Below are 26,502 nucleotides of genomic sequence, written 5' to 3'. Positions count from 1 at the left end.
CTTTGACACAATACCACACTGGGGCATCATAAATCACCAGCTTAAATATCAACCCCTATGTCACAAGATGGGTTGCAAACTGGCTCAGGGATAGAACCCACATGGTCAGAATAGCAGGTGTCATGTCAGACTCTAAACCAGTTACAAGTGGTGTCCCACAAGGCTCAGTCCTGGGACCTCTCTTGTTCGGTATATATTTCTCCGAGGTACAGGCTAACACCGGTGGACTATGGCTGACCAAGTTCGCAGATGACTGCAAACTGGGTGCTATAATTGACTCTCCGACTGACACAAGCATCCTCCAAAAGGGTCTCACAGAGATGGATAACTGGTGCCAGAGCCATGGCCTAAGGTTAAATGCCAAAAAGTGCATAGTCATCCCCTTTGGAAAAAACAAAGTGCCCACAAATTACCACATAGGTGGTAATCCATTAAGTACGGAAGAAATAATTAGGGACTGGGGGACCCAAGTAGATAGCAATCTCTCCTTTGACAATCACGTTGCCAAAGTGGTTAGAAAGACCTTCTATATAGCCCACCTTATCATGAAAGGGTTCACATCTAGATCAAGAGAGGTCATTGTGCCCCTCTATTCATCACTTATCAGGCACATAATTGAGTACAATGCCCCATTTGGGATGTACCTTACCCGACACCTTCAGCAACTGGAAAGACCCCAAAAGTATCTCACCAAGAGGATCAAGGGGCTCAAACAGATGCCCTATGCAGTTCGGCTAAAGAAACTCCAGCTCTACTCAGAGGTGATCTGTGTCTGACGTATAAAGCCATGTCCAACCCAGAATCAATGGACATGCTTTACCTCAGGAAATCTAAATCCCTTAGAGCTACACGCTCCAGGGACCTGAACCTCAGCACAGAAATAAATAGGACATGCTGGAGGGACAGATTCATATCCCAGAGGCTCCCCTCACTCTGGAACAAAATCCAAATCAATGTCAGGCAGAGCCCCTCACTGACCCTCTTCAAGAGAAATCTTGACGAATGGATGGGAGATCATAAGTTTACCCCTGGGATCTCTTCTGTGTCGCTGCTTGACAGAGGTACAGTAAACAAACCTTAAAAGGGCTACCTTCTGTGACCTACTATACAGTGGCACAGTCAACTAATCTAAAAGGGTGATGAAAGCCAAACATACTCTGACTAGGCTTATAAATGCCCTAGGGCAGATAGCCTAGTATCAACCTATGAACCTATATTTTGCTGTTTTACCTTTAATTTTCATTGTTTGCTGGTAGAAAGTGATAAGTTTTATAGAGGCAGACTCTAGCCATCCTAAGGGGCCTAGTCAGCTTTAAAGTCACACAGACTGCAGAGAGGATAATCCAGAGTTTATCTAAATAATCCTGTCTTGATTTCTGATTTATTGATATTTACTTGTAAAAGAGGTGTGACTGTGAGTGATGGTGAGCAGAAGCTGCTGTGTGCATTCACAAGTGATATAAAGCTTTGTGTGACTGTCAGAAGTTGTATAATTCAAGCAACAACTTTACTGTACTTAAGTATTTAAGTATTTAGTTGTATATTGTATGATTTTTCTCTTAGAAGTTGATTTAAGTTCTCTTTGAATTCTGTGGTAACTGATTTTAATTATTTTCTTTTTTAATTTTTTTATTCATTTGGATTCCTTAAATGAATATGCCATCAATAATTTGCTAAAGCACAAATATCTTGTACAGTGTAATAAATGCTATGTATATTTAAAGGTAACACCTGATAACACTGGTAATCCGTGTTCCTCATGTCAAAACTTGGATGATTTGCTTACCATTGTTAGTTGTAAATCTAGAATTACAATTACTTGTGACAATTGTACTTGTGCAATTGGCACGGCTTGGAGGACTGCTATTACTTACATTAATGACTGGACTGGTGAGATAGATCATGTTAGACAAAGAGCAAACAGAACACATTTAGGAAAGAACGTGTCTATTGTCTGTAAAGATCACTCACCCCCTATGAAACAAGACAATGCCTCTGACAACTCTGGAATTCTGGATACAAGTATTCAGTAATCTGAGGATTCAGAGCATTTAAATGGAAATGAAAAAAGAAAGGAAGAAATTAACAACAAATAACAAGGAAGAAAAATAAACTGATACATGTCTGTATGCAAAGAGAATACATCCTGAAAAGGACACTGCTTTGTTATGTAACACATAGATTACAGGGAATGATAACATTTTTCTATCAATCTACAGAAAAGGCAGCATTTTTTCAAAAGAAAAGGTAGAATAAACAGACAAGTGGCAGCTGTAAAGGAAGAAATCAAAACTGTAATTGGAAGGATTGAAGAAAAAAAGATGAGAAAGACAGATGTTGATAACATGGCTCAAGTTGTGGATATACAACGCCAGCTGGATGAGAACTGTATTCTTGGAAATGTAATAAGTAATGAAAACAGTGGCATTTATAAGACTAATGGTGATGAAGATCATTACTTTGTAACAATTAATAGAGCAGGTATTACTGAAACAGAAGTTGAAGATTCTTCATATCTGGTCAGAAAAGATATTCTTGTAAATGGAGATTCAATTATTAGAGGAATTGATACTTACATTTTCAGAGAAGATAATGAACACTGAACAGTTTTAAGCTTGACAGAAGCAAAAATAGAGGATGTGAGACAAGCCTTAGAACACCTTAATGTAAGGAAGTACGGATCTGTTTTTATTTGTTTCAATACAAATGATCTCATCTGCAAAGACTCACTGACTTTTAATAGGGAATTTACAGCCCTCTTAGACAGCATCATAGCCGGCGTTAGGCACCCACCAAACCCACGGTTGCAGGGAGCCCCCAATTATCTCCCCGCATGTGAGGGCCCCCACATTAAGCAGCCACGGGTTTCTCCATCTGTTCTGCTCCTTGTCTCGTTCATTTAGTGTCGTCGTGTGATTCCATTTTTGTTTTTTCTTTTTTTAAAGAACATGCTTCCTTGACTGCTGCAGCCAGTTAGGTCCCTTGCTTCACTTGAAAGCTGCACTCAATCAGGTCAGCTTCAGTGAAGCTAAAGACCTGATTGGCTGCAGCAGTCAAAGACGCAAGTTCCAATATTCTGATTGGCTTTGCTGTAATCTGTGGTCTGTTGGGTCAGTTCTATGGATTATCGGCATTAGGCATACCTCTGAACTACCTAGTTTTTTTTTAATAATGTCAAAATAACCTTGGTAATATTGTATATAGACGAACTGCAGAAAAACAGCAATTTAGCACACCAAAAGTTTAATGTAGTAAAGCTTTCGGGAATACACCCTTCATCAGTACATATTAAGCAATTAGTTTACAAAACTTTAAATAGAGGAATCAATTAATCATATGATACAGCCAGCGTAATTACTTAAAAAGATATACTACAGCAATACATTTCAATACAATAAGCACTTCTAAAAACTAAATGTTAATTTAAACTACATTGCACACATATTCTAATTTCAATACACTATTTAAAATAATCCCATTCTATCTAATTATAACTATGGTTTATACTAAAAAAATTTCAAAGCCTCTCTCTTTGTTTTTTTAAAAAGTTATTTTTAAGCCTTTGTACTCCCATTATTTTTGGTTTTGTCCAGATTTTTCACACTAAGAAGTTGAGAGGTGTGGTGTGAGGATGGATGGAGAATGCAAGTTTTTTTTCTGGAAAGACTGTGGTACCAGCAAAGCAGCTGTATTTTAACTGCCCTTGTAAGGGGAATTACTAAAAGATCTGAGAAACTGTCCTTTTGAGGGAAATTTTAAAGGGGCTGAATTGGTCTGGTTTGTGTGTAGGAGAAGTAAGACGAGGATTAATACCAGCCTTGTATCAACTGCAGAAAAGGTAAGTTGCTGGGTTTATTTGTAACTTTATTTTTTGCTGGGGGGTGGTAAGGAAATCTATGGAGAGGATTATACACCTTTTTTCTGCAGAGTTCTTTTGCTAAGATGATTTTTTTTGGAGGGGGTGTAGGCCTGTTTTTGAAACAGTTTTAATTTACCTTTGGCCAAATTTCTTCTGCTAAGAGATTGAGGACGGAAGGCTGGTCTGTAATTAATGTTCAGATCTGAAGTCGTTTTTTAGCTAGTCTTACATAAGAATATTCATTAATGCATTTTTGTTTTGTGTACAATTGTGCTGAAATATTGGTAGTGATGGTGGGAGGGTAGTGGCTGTGAGAATACTGCAGAATGTACTGATGTTTTCATGTATACCAATGCAAACCCTGTTCTACTAGTATGGTTTGTGCATACCGGCAATGTTTACAACTATGCCTGATGCTTCACTTTTGTTCTATGATAATTTTTTGTTCTGTCCACAATTATTGTGCTGAGAGGTTGGGAGGGGAGTTAGCAGCTGTGAGAATGTTGCCAGAATGTACAGCTGTTATTTTAATATATACTAATGCAAACCCTGTTATACTAATATTGTGTATACTGCCAATGTTTACAACTATCCCTGATGGTACACCTTTGATCTATGATCGTTTTTTGCTTTGTCTGGAGTTATTGTGCTGACAGGTTGGTGGGGGAGGGTTACGGGCTGTGAAAATGTTGTGCAATATTCAGATGTTTGCCTGGTATTTGCCTCTTTTCATTAAAATATGTGGGGTGACGCAATGCATTTTACTGCAAAATCTGTTATTCCAGCATCTTTGTTTACTCATAAACACATTGTTTTTTAATGTTATGCCTTTGCGCTTTTATGTTGCTTTCACTTCATCCAGACTTATTGTGCTGAGACACTGGGGGGTAGGGGCTGTGAGAATTCTGCAGAATGTACTGATGTCTTAATGTGTGCCAATGTAAACCCTGTTCTACTATTGAAGTTGATCATAGCAAAGTTTCAAGCTATCCCTGATGTTACACCTTTGTTCTGCCATTTTTTGGGGGGAGGCTTTGTCTGTAGCTGTTACACTGAGAGGTCAGGAGAGGGGTAGTGGCTGTGAGAATGTTGCACAATGTTTATATTTTTACTCATCAAAAATGTGGATTCACACAATGCATGCTACTGGAAAAATCTGTTATTCTTTATTAGTTCATAAGCCCAGTGTTTTAAATCCCTAATGCTACGTCCTTGTCTTTTTTAATTTTTTTTTATTTTGTTTTTACCTGATCTAGAACTGTGCTGAGACTTTTGGGGGGGGGGGGACTATGAGAGTTCTGCAGAATATACTGATTATTTTAATGAATGCTAATACAATCCCTTGTTGTCCACATATATGCAGATGATATTCTGATCTGTAGTGAGATTAGGGACCAGGTTGAGGAGACCCTGGAGAGGTGGAAGATATGCTCTAGAGAGTAGAGGATTGAAGGTCAGCAGGACTAAGACAGAATATATGTGTGTGAATGACAAGGAGAATAGATGAATGGTGAGGATGCAGGGAGTAGAGGTGGCGAAGGTGAATGAGTTTAAATATTTGGGATCAACAGTTCAGAGTAATGGTGAGTGGGGAAGAGAGGTGAAGCAGAGAGTACAGGCAGGTTGGAGTGGGTGGAGAAGAGTGTCAGGAGTGATTTGTGACAGACTGGTACCAGTCAGAGTGAAAGGGAAGGTCTACAAGAGGGCAGTGAGACCAGCTATGTTATATGGTTTGGAGGCGGTAGCATTGACAAAAAGGCAGGAGTCAGAGCTGGACGTGGCAAGAGTTAAAGATGTTAAGATTTGTACTGGGTGTGACAAGGATGGACAGGATTAGGAATAAGTATATTAGAGGGTCAGCCTAGGTTGGATGGTTTGGAGACAAAGCCAGAGAGGCAAGACTGCATTGGTTTGGACATGTGCTGAGGAGGGACGCTGAGTATATTGGGAAAGGATGCTAAGGATGGAGCTGCCAGGTAAGAGGAAAAGAGGAAGGCTTAAGATGAGGTTTATGGATGTGGTGAGAGAGGACATGCAGGTGGTTGGTGTGATGGAGCAAGATGCAGAGGACAGGAAGAAACTGAAAAAGATGATCTGCTGTGGCGACCTCTAAAGGGACCAGCCCAAAGATAAAGAAGAAGACAATCCCTGTTATTCTAATATCTTTCTAAGTTTATCATAGCAATGTTTGCAACTATCCTTGATGTTACACCTTTGTTCTGCAGTTATTTTCAGCTTTGGAATTATGCTGAGAGGTTAGGAGGTTGGTAGGGCTGTGGGAATGTTACACAATGTCCAGATGTTTGTTAGTTTTGGTCTGTTCATCAAAAATGTGGGGTCACACAATGCATGCTTATTCTAGCATCATCATTAGTTCATAATCCCAGTATTTTAAATTCTTAACGGTCAGTCTTACTGTAGTGCTGTCTTCGTCATGTGTGGGTATCTATGTCTTGTGTGCAAGTCTGTGCAGCTGTCTGTCCAGTAGGCAATCATTTTGCATCTGCACATGGGGGTTGTTCTAAGAGTTTATTTTTTAGTGTTCTAGCACGTCCATTTATGGAATATGAAGGTAGTTTTAAAAATGAGTTGGATAAGTTGGAATGTAGATTCATTATTAACTATAGAACACTTCAACCACGTGGTATGAATATTGATAGTAATTTAATCTTATAAAATAACTCACTTGGGTTACATAGGCATTATGCATTTAGTGTTAAAATTCTTTAAAGTATAAGGTGATTTAAATGCTTAAATGTTAAAAACATTTAATAAGGTAAATGTTTCCATTTTATTATTTTTTTATAATGTTTCTATGGGTCTGTAAATTTGAATGTCTTAAAATGATGCTTTAAACAAAATAATTCTTTTTGAGTACTCAGTACTGCAGAATTTATGGAAAAAATATATTTATTGGAGAATGAATTTATTGGATAATGAATTTATTGTTTAATTAAGTGTGTTTGAATGGTGTATAAAGTGGGGTTTTGTGGATTTAATTTATTCCTTTGAAGGCAAAAAGCCGAGGTACCAGAGAAGAATAAATGGTGGAAAACTTACCCTGCCTGCTGTTATTTTTGGAAGCTGTGCTATGGAGTGTTGTGTTGATGTTATTTTTTGTCCTTTGTTGGATGCTTGTGGTTCGTTGTTGTATTCACTGTGTCTTGTGTCTCTGTCCTGTGTGAGAGAGCCTGTGTGGGTGTTTTTGTGTACCTCTGAGGGACTGGCTACCTTGATGCAGTACAGAGGCTTGCCATAATGTAACAACATTACGCAGCGGTGGTGCTGCGGTAGCGTTGTCGCCTCACAGTAAGATGCTGTCCAGTTCGATTCTCAGCTAGAGCGTCTTCTGCATGGGACATGCGTGAATGGGCGTACCGTCTTGAAGGTTGTGCATCAGGGCTGGTAACTCGGCACATAAAACTCAACTACCAATCATTAGTGGACCTTAGTTTCGCTGTGGTGACCCCTAACCGGGAAAAGCCGAAAAACACAAACAAAACTAAATGCCAGTCAGTGTGTGTGTGTGTGTGTGTGTGTGTGTGTGTGTGTGTGTGTACATCTGTGAGTGACTGCCTTGCAGTGGTACAGGGGCTTGTAATGTAACATTGGTACTAAATGCCAGTCAGTGTGTGAACCTCTGTGTGTAGCTACCTTGCTGTGGTACAGAGGCTTGTCATAACTTATTGGTACTAAATTTTATTTATTTAACATTTGTTTTCTGGGAAAGTCTGACTAGGACAGAGCCAATTTTCAGCCGAGGCCCAGGGAGAAATGTTGCAGAAGCATGTCTTTGGAATGTGGGGGGAAACCCATGCGAATGCAGGGAGGACATGCAATCTTTACACAGAATGCACCCCAGCTGAGAACTGAACCAGAGAACCTCTTGCTAAGGGGCGACAGTGTTAACAGCTGCACCACTGCACAGTCCCAGTCAGTGTGTATGTGTGTGTACCATTATGAGTGGCTACCTTGCTGTGGTACAGGGGCTTGCCATAATGCAACATTGGTACTAAATACCAGTTGGTGTGTACCCTGACATTTCAAGTCTTTTTAATGGTCTGAATGTAGTAACACTACACAATGATTGTTAAGTGGTGCTGCATGAGCTTTATAGGGAAGGGGGCATGATGGCAATATGGTCACACTTTTTGTATTCTCCTGGGTAGGGCCTCCAACTTGAAACTTGCTGGGGGCCCCCAAAATGGTAGCACCGGCCCTGGATAGCATTTCTTGTACAGGTGTTAGGATGTATTTTTTCACAAATCACATAGAAAGGAGACTCAGATCACTGTGAATGAAAGGTTTTTAGGTAAATACCTACAAAAAAATGGAAATGTGTAGAGCATCTGAGCCATTTTTTTTATACACATGTTCAGACAGGATGGCATGCATTTGTCAAGGTCAGGGAAGACAATTTTTGCAGCAGATATTTCACAATATTTGATGAACACAAGGCAGGATTTTTGCCAGGTCAAAAATGTAACAGTTCACAGATAGCAGCATTTGATTTAACTCTGACGATTTTTAATGATAGCAGTATTAATAATAAAGTTTTTTATTGGAAGACTTGCTACATTCCGACATGACTGTTGCTGTTATTGTTTGTGAAACATGGTTAAAGAACAATGACTGGAAACCAGTTCTGTCAGGGTATAAATGTTTGTACTGTAACAAACATTCTAATAAAAAAATCAGGTGGTTGGTGTTAAGATAGGGATTAAAGATAGCTATTAGACCTCTGATTATTACATGTTCAGTGACAACACTAATACTATAAACTGTGTAACTGTGACAATTAAGACAACTCTGGAACATATAACAATTACTGGAGTGTATAGACCACCAAAGGCAAGTTCTGATGACCTAGAGGAATTCATGCATTTCTTGCATGAAACACAGCAGGGAAGAATAATAGTGGCTGGGGAATTAAACTCACCAGAATCAGACTGGAATAATACAGATTCAACTACATTAGTAAGGGAATTACTCACAACGTAGGCTCAGGAACAACAATTGCTTCAGATTGTAAAAAAAAAACTATAGGAGAACAGAACATACTAGACACTGTTTGCATTCCTAAATAAATTACTGTTATTTCATAGGTTCATAGGTTCATTGGTTCATAGGTAGGTACTAGGCTATTGTCCTAGGGCCTATATAAGCCTAGCCAAAAAGGTACCCTGTCTTTCGCTACCCAAGAAAATTATTTTCCTATCAAGTTTTACCACCACTGAAGTGCAGTGATCATGATGTCATAAGATTAATTTGCTGCTAGATAATTCTGCCAAACTGAAATCTGAAGCAACACACAGAAGATTAATTCCAGATTATATGGAAGCAAAACAGTCACTATATAAATCTTATTGGAGTGATGCATTCAGTTGAAAAACTGTAGAATGAATGTGAAGAGTTTTGAACAAGATATTACTTGATTGCAAAAACTAAAAACAAATGTTTAACATCAGGATCTAGGATACAGTTCCATAAGAACAAGACACCTGATTAAGGTGAGAGACAAAAAAAAATTATAAGAAATGGAAAAGAGGCAAATCTACAACTTTGAAAACTGAAATAAACAATCTGGACAAACAAATTAAGCAGTGTGAGACAAGATCAAGAAAAAATTGAAGAAATTTTATATAAAAATATTGAGCATAATAACAAACTATTTTACAGATACATAAGATGTGGAAGGCGTAAAGACATACAAATTGATAAATTGTGTGCAGATTTTAAAATGTATTCTCAGATACAACAAATTATAAATATATTTACAAAATCTTATACAAAATAGTTTGGCTGCACAAAAGAGGTTGCAAGTTGTTCTAGTGACATCCAAATAACCTCAGATACTGAAATCAAATTAGATTATAATGAAAAAGAACTGCAAAATGGATCCAAAAAAAGCAGAGGGAGGAGACGGAATTAGTAATAACGACCTGAGAACACTTCAGCAAGAACTTACTGTACCATTATATTTATTATTTACTAGGTCATTTAAATATGGGGAGATTCCTCAAGACTGGAGATGTGCTTATTAAACTTGCCTTTAAGGAAAGGGAAGGAGGACAAACCCAACGTCATACAGACCCTTAAGTTTACTTTCATGTTTTGGAAAAATAATGGAGGAGGTGATATTGGATAAGTTATTGTCAGAACTAGAAAGGCTGGGACTTGAAACTATATATCAGAAAGCATATATTGAAAATAGATCTATTACCATCTATAATATGATGTTCTGTAACAGTATAATAACAACTATGAATAAAAAATTGTTCTTTGATATAATATATATAGATTTAATGTCAGCATTTGACAGAGTCATACGCAAAACAGCGATCAATAAATTAGAACAACTAGGTACTGATGATACTCTTAATAAGATGATTAGCTGCATAGTTTACAAATAGGACATGGCAAATATCATATAGCAATTTGACTGCTGAAATTCTTGGTTACAATCAGAGTGCCCCACACGGCTCAGTTCTTGGCCCATACTTGTTAAGACTGTATCTTTCAAACCCATCTTTTTCATCTGAGGTGTTCTATAGTCTGTATGCAAATGACTTGAAATTGGGTAAATTGATTACATGTGTTACAGATAGGAAGTGTCTGCAAACGAACTTGACTAAATTGACCACTTGGGCACAGGAGAATAATATGCTGATAAATATGTCAAAAAATACGTTTATGAGATTTGAGAGAAATAAATTGAAAGGTGAATATTTAATACAACACACAGTGATTGAAACTTTAGGATCTGGGCACACGGATAGACCTAGATTTAAGTTTTTGAGGTGGTGGTGCTGCGGTAGCATTGTCGCTTCACAGTAGGACATTGTCCTGTTCGATTCTCAGCTAGAACATCTTCTGTGTGGAGACATGCGTGAATGGGCTTACCTTCATTGAAGGTTGTGCATCAGAGCTGGCAACTCGGCACGTAAAAATCTACTGCCAATCATTAGCGGACCGGAGTTCCGCTGTGGCGACCCCTAACCGGGAAAAGCCGAAAGAAGCAACAACCAATCAATTGTTTAATGATAGTTTTAGAACTATAGGTTGTATAAAAAGTTTTATTAAGTCTGGGAAATCAGAAATGATGAAATCATTCTCTGTTAATTACATTAGACCCAAACTTGAGTACGGAATGAAAATATGGAAACCTTATAAGAAAACAAGAATGAGTAAACTGGAAAGGGTGCAGTGGAAACACCAAGGGCATCCATGGATGTGAAAATTTAAGTTATTATGAAAGACTAAAATATCTGAACTTGTACAGTACTTCTTACAGACATCTAAGATGAGATCTTATTCAGGTGTACAGGACATTTAGAGACAACTACCTCCTGGAATGTTTAGAATTATCAAAAAGTAGTAAAGAATCAGACAACCTGTGCAGAAGAGTCTATAGGAATGAGAAACATATTAATTAGTTATCTGAGAGAGCAGCTGATGCATGGAGAAGACTACCAAATTACATTAAAGAAAGCACTAGTTTAAATAGTTTTAAGAACAGTCTGGACACTTGTTATGGAAACAACTGTTTTGGTATACTGGGAGGCTAGAAGAGCATTAATGCCTGTGCTTGAAATATTTGTATGTATGTATGTATGTATGTATGTATATATTTATGTATGTATGCATGCATGTATGTATATATGTATGTATGCATGTATGCATGTATGTATGTATGTATGTATGTATGTATATATATGTATCTATGTATGTATGCATGATGAATACATGGACTGAGCCTCCAGCCTGTCTTAGTACCTCGTTTTTTTTGTTTTTTGTTCCATGATTCCATGATCTTTTTCTAGGAACATCTGGGGTCTCTACAAATGTCTTTTTTAGGAATTTCTGGGATGTCTCAAACTACGTTGTATCCTGCATCCCATAGCGGCATTGTATTCTGTGATGGGCCTGATCAGTGCAGCATATAGAAGGGTATGGATTTCTATGGCTCTGGAGGAGACACCATTTCTAATCAGCTCTGCCAGACAGTAGTTGTAACATTACAATCAAGAAATATTAACTATCTACCCATATTCTGAGGTCTCTCATGATATCTTCATTTTGGAATGGGGTGTTATTTATGCTATAAGTTGGGTTGAGGCATTGTTTATCAAATGCATCAATGTAGTGCTTTTTAACATTTAGTTTTATTCTTATTTCTGTGTATCAGCTACTGGTAGCCATGTCAACATCTTGTTAGTTACAGTTATACTTGAATTTTGAGATTTCATCATAGAATTGTAGGAGATTAGTATGTTTGAAGTCTCTGGATATTTTGATATTTAGCTCTGACAGTTCAGTGATTTATGAAGGAGAAGGTTACCAGACTGTGGTCAGATTTATCTGGAGAAGGGCATACCAGTGGGACAGTGCATATAGCTGCTATATTTGTAATGACAAAGTCAAGCATATTTTGTCCTAATGTGGTTTCTTTGAATATTTGGTTCAGGGAGTCATTGTTTATGAAATCAAAGAATTTTGTGACATAATCTAAGTTTGAGGTGTAGGCATCCCAGTTTACCAATGAGTAAAGTCCCCTAGGATGATAGAGTTCCTGTTTATTTGAAGTTCATTCAGTATACTTAGGTGTCAAATATGGTTTTCTGTGGACATCAACAGGGTCTATAACATGACATGATCTGATAGTTGGTTTTATTTAGAATGATTTGTATCTCAGTAAATTCAGATAATGGCTCTCTTCGAATGAACCTTTAGGCAATGAGGTATTTATGGATAGTGCGCTGCAGGTCCCATTGGGTCTAAAGGCATGATTTGTGTAAAACCCTGGTATAGAGGGGAGTGCTTTCTGCCCTTTTAAACCATGGTGCAGTAATAACACACACACACACACACACACACACACACACACACACACACACACACACACACGTATGTGCTCCAAATGCAGGAGGACATCAGGGTCAGACAATTTGTTGCTTAGACCCTTAGCATTGAGCAGGGCTACCATGACAGTGTCCATTTCTTTTTTAGGTAGGGAGGCCCATTAGCTAGATTCTGCCTAAAAGGGCACTCTGGGAACAGTAAGGGCTTTAGTCAGTATGAAGAATCCTTGAAATGAAAGGTCAAACCATTCTTGGTGAAGCAATTAGGGATAGGCAACAAATCATTCCAAGCTGGAACAAACTGGATTCCCCATTCAACGATACAATTTATTCAGCCAATTGCTAAAATTAGTCACATTTTCTTTTTATCTTAGCATCACCCTTAGAAAATGAAGGATTCCATTCAGTACCAGAGGCTTTCCTGCATTTGTGAGCTCAGTAATGTCTCATACCAATTAGGGCTTTATATGCCAGGAAGTTTACACACATATAGACCTCTACTGTGTTGTAGTCAAAGTTGTTTGGCTTGATGGTCTTGAGGGTCCTTACAGCATCAGAGACCTTGGCACCTCAAATACAACTCATCATTGACCTATTTTTTTGCCCAACCTTGAGAGAGCAGATTATGTGTGCCTGACTATGGAGTTACTCATCACTAGTGCATTTTTATTATTATGTGTACTGAGTTTGGGCAGAGTTTCTTTTTCTTCAGGTGACTCTTAGTTATGATAGTATATGCTCAGGTGTGCCCTACTCTTGTTTGACCTTGGAGACTTTGGCAATGACATTTTTACAACCTCAGCATATGATCACATTCTAAATATTTTTACAGAGTGTTTTGGAGGTGTGTGGTGCTCACAAACTGTATTCATATGCGAGAGTGATGCCTCTTTCTTAGCTAAATATGTACATCTCTCACAGACAGCTTATGACATGTAAGTTAATAGTTCATTTTCTGTGAGCATTAGGCAATTGTTACATTGTCTGAGTAGACCAAGTTCTATCTGGCTGACAATGAATGGAAGACAAGCTCCATGACCTTTCATTTACTGAGTATAGAAATATGTGATGTTTGTGTCTTTCGGCTTTTCCCGGTTAGGGGTCGCCACAGCAGAACTCTGGTCTTCTAATGATTGGCAGTAGAGTTTTACGTGCTGGCTTGCCGGGCCTAAAGCACAACCTTCAATGAAGGAACGCCCATTCACCAGTATAGAAATATGTGATATAAGACTTATTTTCACAGTGCGTGACTTGTTTCAATAAATTCTTGAGTGCTATATAATAAAATATTACAGATTACAATAAAATGTTTGCAGTATAATAAAATAAATATTGGTAGAGCTCTAAGAAAGTTAGAAACAGGTAAAGCAATTTAATATAGTCCTGAAGCAAGGCATAGTGCCGCAGTGTAGGTTGCTACTGGGTCTTGCTACAAGCAAAACTTAATTTGAAGTGCCTGTGTCTATACAGTATAAGTTTGCATGGTGCTGAAACAAACACAGCTCAACACAATATAAGTAAGCTCAGAAATCAAAGACATCGATAATGAATGATGAATGAGCAAGGAACTTTTGGCTTCAGTCAATAATGTAATTTCTTGGAAACAGTAGCAGCTTATCCTTTCCCACAGAATAATCCCTGACAACTCTTAGAGTGCCCGTATACTTGACTAAAACTTTGGGTTAGCAGTAACAAAGTTGTAAGTAGTTACAATGGAAGGAAAACATTAGATTTAATATAGGATACACTACAGCAGTTAATAATTCAGTCAGACAGCTTCACAAGTAGTAACTAAGTTGCACAACTTGTGCAAAGCATCTTGAGTTTCCAAGAGTCTTATATTACGACAATAATAGCTAACTACTCATGCAATATAAATTGGCAGAAAAAAATAAAAGAGTCAATGAAAAAACAGCCAAAGCTCTAACCAATTTTCCCAGAAATGTCACGATCACCTGCACTCTTACCAGATTTAACCACCACAAGCAGTATATGGCTCACAGAGCTAACCAAATGTGGCTGTTTGTGGTAAGTTTAAAAATGACTAAAAGCACAGCAAATAAATGCAGCAACACTGATGAATCCACTTAAGAGCACAAGAACATCTGACTGTAAATCCAATTTAATTAATAATTAACAGTTAACTTGGAGTTGCAATTTGGCAGGCTATGTTAAAGTCAATAGAGTGTAGATTGGCTGAATTGTCCTGTGTTGCTAAGAGTTGCAGTGGCCTTATAAAAACCTACAAATTAAATTCTGAGATCAGGTGTCAGATTATGGAAGGATTACTTCTATGAGAACAGTACCAAAACCATTTTGGCTTGTTCCAAACTGGTTATTTGATCTACAGGGCCCAAGTGAAGATGTTACAGAGGATTATCTAAAATAATGGAAAAATGTATCCACAAACAACTGGTTGAATATCTAACCAGCAACAACCTACTATCCCCTTCACAACATGGTTTTCGACCATCCCACAGTGCCATTACTGCCCTAATCTCATTCAAACATTTCATCTATAACACCCTAGATAGTAACCTATTTACATTAGTCCTGTTACTAGATCTCTCAAAAGCATTCGACAAAGTCTCCCATATTAAACTTATCCAGCGACTCCACTCACTAGGATGTTCTGATGCCACCCTAACATTGTTCACCAGTTACTTGGAAAACAGACAGCAATCCGTAAAATGGCAGAATAACCTCTCCAGCTTTCTTCCAAATAACATAGGAGTGCCCCAGGGGTCAATCTTAGGACCCCTACTATTCAACATTTTTATAAATGACCTACATAACATTCCCTCTGACTGTACTACCATACAATATGCAGATGATTCAACCATAATCTGTACCTCCAGTAATTTCTCTGACCTCTAAAAGTTAACACAGAAGGGCCTTACATCCATAGAACTCTGTCTAAAACAATCACAGCTATTACTTAACCCTACTAAATCTAAACTACTCATCTTTGTATCTAAACTTGTTCCCACAGACTTTACTATACTCTCCATAAACAAAACCCAAATAGAGTTAGTAAATCAGGCCAAACTGCTGGGAATTACTATTGACAGCAAATTTACCTTTGACTTGTGTATTACTACCGCAATAAAAAAGATTCACTTCAACTTAGGCAAACTTTGCAGAAACAAACAATACTTAGACAAATCCATCTGAATAAAACTTTCAAAAAGCCTTCTCCTTCTAACCTTACTATATGGGTCTCCTATCTTCACCAATCTGCACAACTTATTGCAACACAAACTGCAGCCCTGTTATTATAAGATTGCAAAATTTGCATTAACCCAACCAAATCGTACCCACCATTGCCAGGCCACTAGAGAACTAAACTGGCTAGAATTTTCACATTACCTACATTATACACAACTTGCCTTTGCCCATAAACTCATTTATAAACCCAAGTGTTGCCCTTCTCTGAAAAATATCATTGAACATTACGTCCCATCCAAAAATCTATGCTCTAACAAAAAACACCTACTTAAAGTATCAAAATCTAGTAAATGAGCAGGTAGCTGCCTCTATTCCCATTCGATAACTAAGCTGTGGAACGTCCTCCCAGCATCACTTACAGAATTAGACAACATAATCTGTTTTAAAATAAAACTAAAACAACATCTCACTGATAACCCCAGCTGCACATGCAACACATATCTGCAGCCTCCTTAATCTAGCAAAACTGTTTGACATAGCAAATACACTTATGTATGTCATACTGTTACACCATATGAGTTATCCCTAATCTTAAGTACCCTAGTCCACACATCTATACAACTATCTTAACACATTTTCAATGATTCTGTAATTCATAGACCTGTTTAACACATTGGAAACCAAAAATAGCACTTCTGAATCACTTATAAAGTTTAAAGCAAGTTTTACTGATAACCAAAGCAGTCAATGTTAACTCCTTGGAAAAATGAAGACATTTGATGAGGTGTATGCTGCAATTTCTACATTGGAATGCCGAGACAAAGACCAGATTATAAACATGATAGAGTCTCCATAGAAGAACTGATTGCTAAGACAGCATACATAGTTCTTTAAAAAAAGCAGCTAAAACACACAATGCATAGAAAAAAATAACACCTTATTTACAAGAGAAATTCAGCAACTAAAGCTATGTTTAACATAATAGTGCCCATCCCTTGTTTTAGAATATACATAAAATAATAATCTACATAAAGTGCATAAAAAGCTTGCACTGGAGGCACAAAGGTAAAAAGACCTGACTAGAGCCCAGGTGACCCAATTTTGATTACAGTCTCAGGTGCTCTTGATGGTTCAGACAAGAAAATAGACAAATTCACTCCAGAGCGACAGGATGATTACAAATAACAACAAAATAAAAAGGACCAAGATCCAAACACCAAATCCGAAAATGTTTAATAAAACCTCGAACACCTGGCAGTAGCCTTCAAAGGGGAATACTGATGATCATCTCTGTCAAGCTTGCTTCAATGATCAGAAGAGTGGGTCTTGGCTGGAGATCAGAGGCATGCAATGATGTAGGCAGCCTAGGAAATATGGTAGTAGCTGCTCATATTGGTGACAGGAATATGTATGCGAGGATTGGGTGTGACCCTTCTGGTAATGCAACTGGTCACATCACTCTCAAGTACAAAGTTAAGGCTTTAAAATAAGAAAAACTCCTGTTTTTGTGATTCTAGCAAGAGCATAAAGCAGCCTCTTGGCCACGTGGATGATGATCCCCTTAGGAGAGTGCATGTCTAATCAAGGGAGCCTTAATGGACAGCAGACATGGGGAAAAAATGAACCAAAAAATACATATATGTATTTATGTATATATACATATGTATATATGTATATATATATATATATATATATATATATATATATATATATATATATATATATATATATATATATAATATATATATATATATATATATATATATATATATATATATATATATATATATATATACACACACACATATAGGTTCATAGGTTCATAGGTTTATACTAGGCTATCTGCCCTAAGGCATTTATAAGCCTAGCCCAAATTATTGTGGCTTACGCCACCCCTTATATGAACAAATACTGTGCCCATTAGTTTGTTGTGCCTCTGTCCAGCAGTGACACAGAGATGATTCCCGGGGTAAACCTACGATCTCCCATCCACAGGTCTAGATTTCTCTTGAACAGAGTCAGCGAGGTGCTCTGCCTCACATGGACTGGGATTTTATTCCACAGCATAGGGAGTCTCTGAGTGATAAATCTATCCCTCCAGCACGTCCTATTTATATCCGTGCTAAGGTTTAAGTCGCTTGCTCTAGTGGTTTTGGTGGATTTGGATTTTTGAGGTGGAGCATGTCCATTAATTCCGGGTTGGACATGGCCTTGTATGTCAGGCACATGTCACCTCTGAGCAGACAGTATGCGACTGAATAGAGCTGGAGTTTCTTCAATCTGGCAGCATATGACAGATTTTGGAGTCCCTTTATCCTTTTGGTGAGGAACTTTTGGGGTCTCTCCAATTGCTGCAGATGTCGGGTGAGATACATCCCGAATGGGGCATTGTACTCGATCATTGGTCTGATAAGTGAAGAGTACAGGGAACAATTACCTCACTAGATCTGGATGTGAATCCCTTCATGATCAGGTGGGCAATGTAGAAGGTCTTTCTAACCACTTTAGCAACGTGAGTGTCAAAAGAAAGGCCACTGTCAACCTGGGTCCCCAGGTCCCTGATAACCTCTTCTGTGCTTAGTGGATTGCCACCTATATGGTAGCTTGGGGTTACCTTGTTTTTCCCAAAGGGTATGACTATACATTTTTTGGCGTTTAACTTCAGGCCTTGGCTCTGGCACCAGCTATCTGTTTCCGTGAGTCCCTTCTGAAGGATATCCGTGTCCGATGCACTTTCCACTATGGCGCCCAGTTTGCAGTCATCTGCAGACTTTGTCAGCCAAAGTCCTCCCATGTTGGCCTGTACTTCTGAGAAGTATATGCCAAACAATAGGGGGCCAAGGACCGAGCCCTGTGGGACACCACTTGTGACCGGCTTGGAGTCTGACATAGCGCCAGCAACTCTAACCCTGTGGGTTCTGTCCTTAAGCCAGTTTGCAACCCATCTTGTGACATATGGGTTTACATTTAAGCTGGTAAGTTTTTCTACAATACCCGAGTGGGGTATTGTGTCAAAAGCCTTTGCAAGGTCAAGGTAGGCTGTATGGACTGCCTTTCCCTCATCAATGGCCTTGGTGACTGTTTGAAGAAGTCGACCAAGTTCAAAAGGCATGATCTTCCCTTGACAAAGCCAAACTGGGTCGGGTCCAATGTCTGCAAGTCCCCTATATCTTTGTTTATGAGCTCCATTATGATCCTCTCCATAGCTTTGCAGACTAGACTTGTTAAGCTTATGGGGCGGTAATTACCAGGGTCCGTGAGGCCGCCTTTGTGGAGTGGGACCACAGTTGCCGTCACGCCACTCCTTGGGCACGTATCCTGTGGTAAGGCTGAGATTAAACAGCTGCCTTATGTGCAGGTTTAATTCCTCATTTAGCTCGTGTAGCACACAGCCGGGGACACCATCCGGTCCCATTGATGCTGTGTTTTTAGCTTTAGAGAGAGCAGCTTTCACCTGCGCATTTGAGATGTCCGGGAGGCTACACTCGGCTGGGCTAGTTATCTCTCCTTTAGGGGAGAGGGGTGAAGTTTGCACTGAACCTGTCTGCCAGTATGTTGGCAATGTCTGTGGGTTCAGTGATTTTTGTATCATTTTGGACTAATTCTGAGCATATCTGGGAGTTTCCACCCAGGTTCCTAACATAGCTGAAAAAGGCCTTATGATTGTCCTTTGAATCCATGGCAATTTTTCTTTCAAAATTGGCCTTAGTTGATTTTATGAATGCTCGTATTTTTTTACTAATAATTATCAGGGGTGACTTCCCTTTTATGGATTTTGTTCTATCATGTAATAGCTTTCTCCTCTTATTGTAAAGTTTGTTAATGGCTGGGGTCCACCAGACTGGACGTTTGCCCTTTGTGGAAAGAATCTTGGTTTTATTTAGGATTGCCTGATCCATGCAGTCCTGGAGGTGTTCATAGAAGGCATTTGTAAGGGCTTCCGCAGCTTGGGTTGTGGTTTCCACTGGCTCAGGGGCCTTGAAGGATACCACACCAGTCTTGAGTAGTGTGAAGTTTGCTTTAGGGAAGTTCTTCACTATGGTCTTTTTTGTTTGGGGTGGGGGCGGGATGTGGATTTCCAGTGAGATTAGTTTATGATCAGATCTCACCAATGAGGGATATACTTCCGGTGTGGAGCATTTTGTCCCCATGTTTGTGACAATGAGATCTAGTATATTTTCTCCTCTCGTGGGAACAGTGACTAGCTGTTCCATGGCATTTGAATTTATGAACTCCAGGAACCATTGGGCTAGAAAGTTAGGGCTTGAGTAATGTTCCCAGTCTATATTCGGGTAGTTGAAGTCACCCAATATGATGGTGTTTGGAGATACATTTATACCCTCCAGTGTCTTCAGGAAGGCTGTGTGGGGTTCCTGAGTTTGAGAGGGTGGCCTGTAGCATGCTACAATTTGTAGAGCAGTTTTGCCTATGGTTAGTTGCACCTGGATGGTTTCGAAGCCGTGCATTGCCACCAACCTGGAGGTGTGGGTATCCTTTATGAATATGGATACACCCCTCCTTTTGTGGTGTGGTCCGGGTTTTGGGGCGGAACGCATGATATGAGGTAAAACCTAATAGTGCCAGGGTGCTCTCAGGAGCCTTGAGCCAGGTTTCAGTTACAGCACAGACATCGATGTTCTCCATACTGAGAAGGGCCTCGAGTGCGTGCATTTTGAGATTTAGACTTCTGGCATTGAGCAGCATTACCCTCAGTTTCTTCCCATTTTTGTTTTCTAGGGTGGTAGGTTTAGAATTTGAGCCTTGCCTAAAAAAGGCACTATGGGGGTGGCAAGAGCCTTAGCCAATATCCGGAATCCCAAGGGTGACAGGTGCAAGCCGTCCTTTGAAGCAGCGTGGCTTGTCAAGCATGTCATCCCAGGCAGACAGACACTGGATCCCCTTTGAATGACACCAGACATTAAGCCAATTGTTAAAGCTGATCATCTTGTCTCTATATTGTGGCATCATTCTTGGTGAAGGAAGGATACTGCTCAGGGTTAGGGTCATACCTGCCTGGGCTACATAATCAGAGAGCTCCTCTATGTCTCTTTTCATGTAGTCCAGGGAGGTATGTCTCAGGTCGTTCACACCAGCATGGACAATGACTGTGTCATATTTGTACTTGCCGTGGAGTGACCCGAGTGCTTGTGTTATGTGGCGGATTCTAGCGCCCGATAGGCAGCTTACTGTGACCCTCTCCTTGTTCAGCCTGGTGAGTGGGACGTCAGTGTGTCTGACTATGGAGTCACCTATGACAAGTATGTTTGGTGTTGTATTTGGCCTTAAGGGCTGTGACTGCTTTGCACACTGCTTTTGTGGTTTATGTGTTGCTTGTGGGGTGTCTTGAGGTAGCAGTTGTTTGGGTGTCTGCTTTGGAGGCCTCTGCTGTTTAGGTAAATTTTTACTCAGAGCCTCCGAGTATGTCTTTGTGTGTTTATGTGTTTGATTCACTGGAGTGGTAGCATTATGTGAGGCTGGTTTTGTGGTGTGTGTAGTTGCCTTCTCCTCCTGTCTGGTCTTGCCAGTCCTGAGTTGAGAGAGCTCAGCCTCCAGTTTGGCTAAATAACTGCATCTCTCGCAAGTATTTGTGTTATGTATACACACACACACACACACAAATCTACTTATAAAATATAAAAGTACTTGCTGGAAGAGTGAACATGAGCATGAATGTGTATAACTGATGTATGCATGTATATATGAGTACTCAGTCATATGTGTATATATATATATATATATATATATATATATATATATATATACACACACACACACATATATATATATATACATATATACATATATATATATATATATATAGATATACATATATATATATATATATATATATATATATATATATATATATATATATATATATATATATATATATATACATATATACACACACTTCTATATATGACTGCACACAAAAGCAGTGACTCAGTATAGTTGTTTATCTACAATTATGAAATAAGGCTTGCTTGTTTCCCTGTCTACCTTATGGAAATCAGAAACTGCACAAGCCTTCATGGGTGAATCCATTCCTTGATTCCAGTTTCAAAATAATCTGACAAATAGCTTTCCTGAGCCCTGCAGAAATTATAAATTGGAAGAGGACCCCTGCAAAGTGTAATGTACCTTTCTGGAAGCTCCTCTTCATGCCATAAGCTCTGCGAATGTTAAATGACTCTACAATATGAGGAAAGCAGCATGCATTATGATTTACTACAAAATGCACACAGTAACATAAAGTGATGTAAAGCTGCAGTTAATGGGAAGCACTGCATGCTGAGGGGCAAATACACACATGTCCACTCAGTCAAAATGTAGAAATGGAAGGCAGCAGCTGTCTTTATTTTGAGTTGTTACACCACTAGCATCACATTAATAGTCACCTCAGTCTATACAGTTATACACATTCAAACTGACTTTTATCCTTCTAGTAACATTCATTAGTTGTATGCATTCACTCTCTCATTTTCCTTCTCCCAGTAAATATCTGTATATAAAATATTTGTGCACTTCTAAATACACATTTAATGTATTATATTGTTCAGAGTTTGTACATAAAATATGTTTTTTCACAAAAACACACACACACACATACACACACACAAATCTACTTATAAAATATAAAAGTACTTGCTGGAAGAGTGAACATGAGCATGAATGTGTATAACTGATGTATGCATGTATATATGAGTACAGGTTGATTTATCAAAATGCACTTATATTGAAACAAAGGTTATTAATATTGGCATTTTGCCCTCTCAGCACCTTTCTAATGCATGCAAGCCCTAACCATAACCCTGCCTCTGTTTCTAATCCTAATTCTTTCTATAACTGTGTCAGTACACAAGACAATCAGACACACAACAAGTACAGAGACATAAATGAACAATACTAAATCTGTCTTATTACATAGACCTCACTTTAACCCTAACCTTAACCTACAAATGTTAACATAGATATTTCCACTCCCCCAGTGCCAAAACGTTTAGCATATCTACAATTTTTTGCCTTAAAATTCCAAACCCACACCAACCTTACAGTAACCCTCATGAAACTGATCTTTTTTCTTTTGCTATAACAAAATTACAAAAAAAAACTGTTTTATATAAAGGGGCAAGCCCCAGTATCCCTCCTACACTCCCTGCAAGTTACATGTACCAGTTCAGAGATCAAACAACAGTGTGAAAGGACAAAATCTGACTCCCCAGTGTCTAGGAATCCTTTCAATCAAAATGCCAGCATTTTGATTAAAAAAAAAGTTCATTGTAATGAACCTTAACAAAACACACTGTGCCCATACACACACACACACACACACACACACACATACATATATATATATATATATATATATATATATATATGCTTACAGCAAAACTCCCAAATGTTCACATCTGTTTTGTCAACACACAAAAAACAAAAAAGAATGTCAACAGGTATATGAGAATGATAAGCCCTGTGGTTGGGGAATATACCCCTTCCCTGAGAACTGTATACACCGCCCCCCCCCCCACACACACATATATATATATGTATATATATATATATATATATATATATATATATATATATATATATGTATATATATATATATATATATATATATATATATATATATACATACATGCACATGCATACATAAACATATTTATCTATTGCATTTGTTAACTGGGATGGTTCAACTCGGATTAAACCCATTTTCAGAGGATGCCCAGGGAAAAAAGCACTAGAGAAAAAAAATACAAAAGTGTGTGTGTGTGTGTGTGTGTGTGTGTGTGTGTGTACATATATATATATATATATATATATATATATGTATATATGTATATATATGTGTGTGTGTGTGTGTGTGTGTGTGTGTGTGTGTGTGCGTCTATATAATATGTATATTATAGATTTTTGATACAGTTCAAGAAAACCACTTGCTACGCAGTTTACAACTTTACAACTGCTTTATATCCATATGCACATTGAACAGTGAACAAATTTTCAGGTGTAATAGTTACACTCAAATCATCTTTTTTAATAAAGTGCACTTACGTGAATACAATCTCCACAGTATATTGTGTCATAGGAAATCACCACTGCTCAGTTCAGGCACAGGCAATGAATGCTAGTGCCAGGCTGATACAGTTGAGAAGTGGTGATTTCCTATGAGACAGTAGACAACACATTTTCATTGTCTGTGCCTTACTTGAGTCACAAAAAGTGAAGGAGTAAAATAGCAGAAGACAACTTACCGCATTCAGAGTCTGAGACTTTGGTACAATTCTTCGTCATATTTTCATCATCTTCACAGAGAGTGCATGGCATACAAGGCTCCGTGATGCTGTCTTCATCTGAGTATGTTCCATCAGGACACTCCTCGCATACTGTGTCCTGTGTCTTTGTGCAAGCAAACATTAACCCGTAACCTTTGTTGCATTTTGTGCATGGCTTGCACTGACCCTTGCTATTCATAAAGTAACCATATGTGCACTGGCACTTGGTATCCTCTGACTCCATACAAGGAATGAACATACGCTTCAGTCCAGTACACTCTGTACAAGGTTTGCAGGGTGCTGTGTGGCTGAAATCATCCGAGTATGTGACACCTGGAAACAAAAATGGAGAGGATTTATAAACTAAGAATATAGAACATTCCCTTAGAAATAAGAGAAAAACAAAAGAACAGGAAAAGATGCAACAAATTCACACATTACAGCCAAAAAAATGGAAACTTGAATGAAAGGACACAAAACTCAATAAAATCGACAGTAGAGAAATAAAATAAAACCAAAACAATCTGCATCTCAAAAAAGATACAAAGGCTGCAAAGTCTAAAGGAAAACATGTTGCACTTGTCAGTGACACAGAATTTAACTTGATACGTGAACATGTATAGAGTTGCCGAAACAACAAGGATGTTAATCAGTGAAATGGAAAAAGGCATGTTTATGTTTGAAAACCAAAATGTTCGTAAATCCAAATTTACCCAATTTACGCAGTTCTTGTACTAACCAAAGTGTAGAACAAATTGGTAGAAAATCCAATAATCAAATTATATAAAAATTATTCTTGTTACAACATGCATTTTATGTTACTACATATCAGCTTATGTTGCCAGCAAAGTAATTTTGGTATTTCCTCACTTGGAATCACTTCAGGTACAGATTATAATTTCACAATTATGACTGCAAGGCAATTTGTAATTGTTTTGATTACACTTTCACATTTATAGCCACAAGTCAAGGTCTCATTATACTGACCACCTTCAAACTCTTGTGCAGGTAAGAAATAAAGTACATAGAAATACTATAAGACCAAGTTAGCAGAATTCAGCTTTATGGCAGAGTGCCTTCCTGTTTCTTGCTTCTTCACCTATAGCTCAAGGCAAAGGAGGTGTGCTCTGCACACATACAGCCCTTTAAAACAAAGACATCCACTTCATCCACATGGAGCTCCTTAACTATACTCTCAGCTGCAGTTACTGTGTGTCAGTGTCACCAAAGCATATACCACTATCCAGTCAACAGAAGAAAAAAAGCTTTGTTTTGTGATTATGTTTCTTTTTCATCCAGTCGGTTTTCAGTCTTTTATGCCAATTTTTATTTGAGTTTAGTGGCTGGATTCTAAAATAATTTACAATTGGAGTATGTATGCCCCTACCCCAAGCTTACAACACTAAAAAGGACATAGGTTTCCAATAAAAGGGTTGCATGCTTCCTTATGTCCCCATTATAAGTAGGAATGAAGCTGTACCTAATTTCAAACACATTAAAGTATTCCAAGCCCAAATTGTAGGCAAGTACTCATTGGTAAAACACAGTTGCAAAAATGAACATGCAGTCTATGAGACCGGGTACCTATCAAACCATCGACAACTTAAAATAACGAAACTGACTCCACTGACAACTGAATTAACCGACAGCGCAAAAACGGATGTTTACAAGGTAAGGGGTGTAAATTCGCTACTCAAGCCTACCATGGTGTGGATGACACTGCCACCCTTCCTAAACCATGGTAGGCTTGAGTAGCGAATTTACACCCCTTACCTTGTAAACGTCCGTTTTTGCGCTGTCGGTTAATTCAGTTGTCGGTGGAGTCAGTTTCGTTATTTTAAGTTGTCGATGGTTTGATAGGTACCCATGAGACCACATAGTACTGTAAGTAACAGTCCCCCATAGTCCTAATGTGGAAAGAACAGTATTAGTCCTTAAAATCTGGAGGACACTTTTCAATGCCATGTTATGTGTTGATGCTCACATGGGTGCCTCTACGCAAACCGGGTACAGGCCCATACTCAGAGGTGTAGCTAGGGTGGGGTAATGAAGCAGCCTGTCTGGGCAAAAAGCGTTAGGGGCTGCAATCAGCTGATCAAATTTTAGTGCATTGCATTTGCAGTCAGAACCAAAGCACTCTGCTCCACAGCTTAAAGATGAGGATATGTGAGATGGAGGAATGGAGCTGGATGTCAGAATAGATAACTATGGCTCTGCTGATACTCTTCCAGTTACATAGGTTACAGTGTTTGTAGACAGCAGCAGAAGGCAGACAAAATGATGGAAAGAAAACAAAGAGGAAACGTAGAAAATAGGAGTGGTAATGGAGAAGTTAAGG

At 38.5% G+C, this 26,502-nt stretch overlaps 1 protein-coding gene across 2 annotated transcripts in view; it reads right to left on the bottom strand.

The window, feature by feature from the left end:
• The window catches only part of NGFR (nerve growth factor receptor), a 515,054-nt gene that overhangs the window by 321,023 nt on the left and 167,529 nt on the right, over positions 1-26,502 (bottom strand). For both annotated transcript variants that reach the window (XM_044055065.1, XM_044055064.1), the window contains exon 3: positions 24,144-24,497. In XM_044055065.1, coding sequence (XP_043911000.1) covers positions 24,144-24,497 — 354 coding nt within the window. The remainder of the gene's footprint in view (positions 1-24,143; positions 24,498-26,502) is intronic.

The sequence above is a fragment of the Protopterus annectens genome, chromosome 13.part0 (assembly GCF_019279795.1).
Source record: "Protopterus annectens isolate FY-2018-M chromosome 13.part0, PAN1.0, whole genome shotgun sequence".
In the NCBI taxonomy this organism is placed as follows: domain Eukaryota; kingdom Metazoa; phylum Chordata; order Ceratodontiformes; family Protopteridae; genus Protopterus; species Protopterus annectens.
This window is presented reverse-complemented; position numbering and strand designations above follow the sequence as displayed.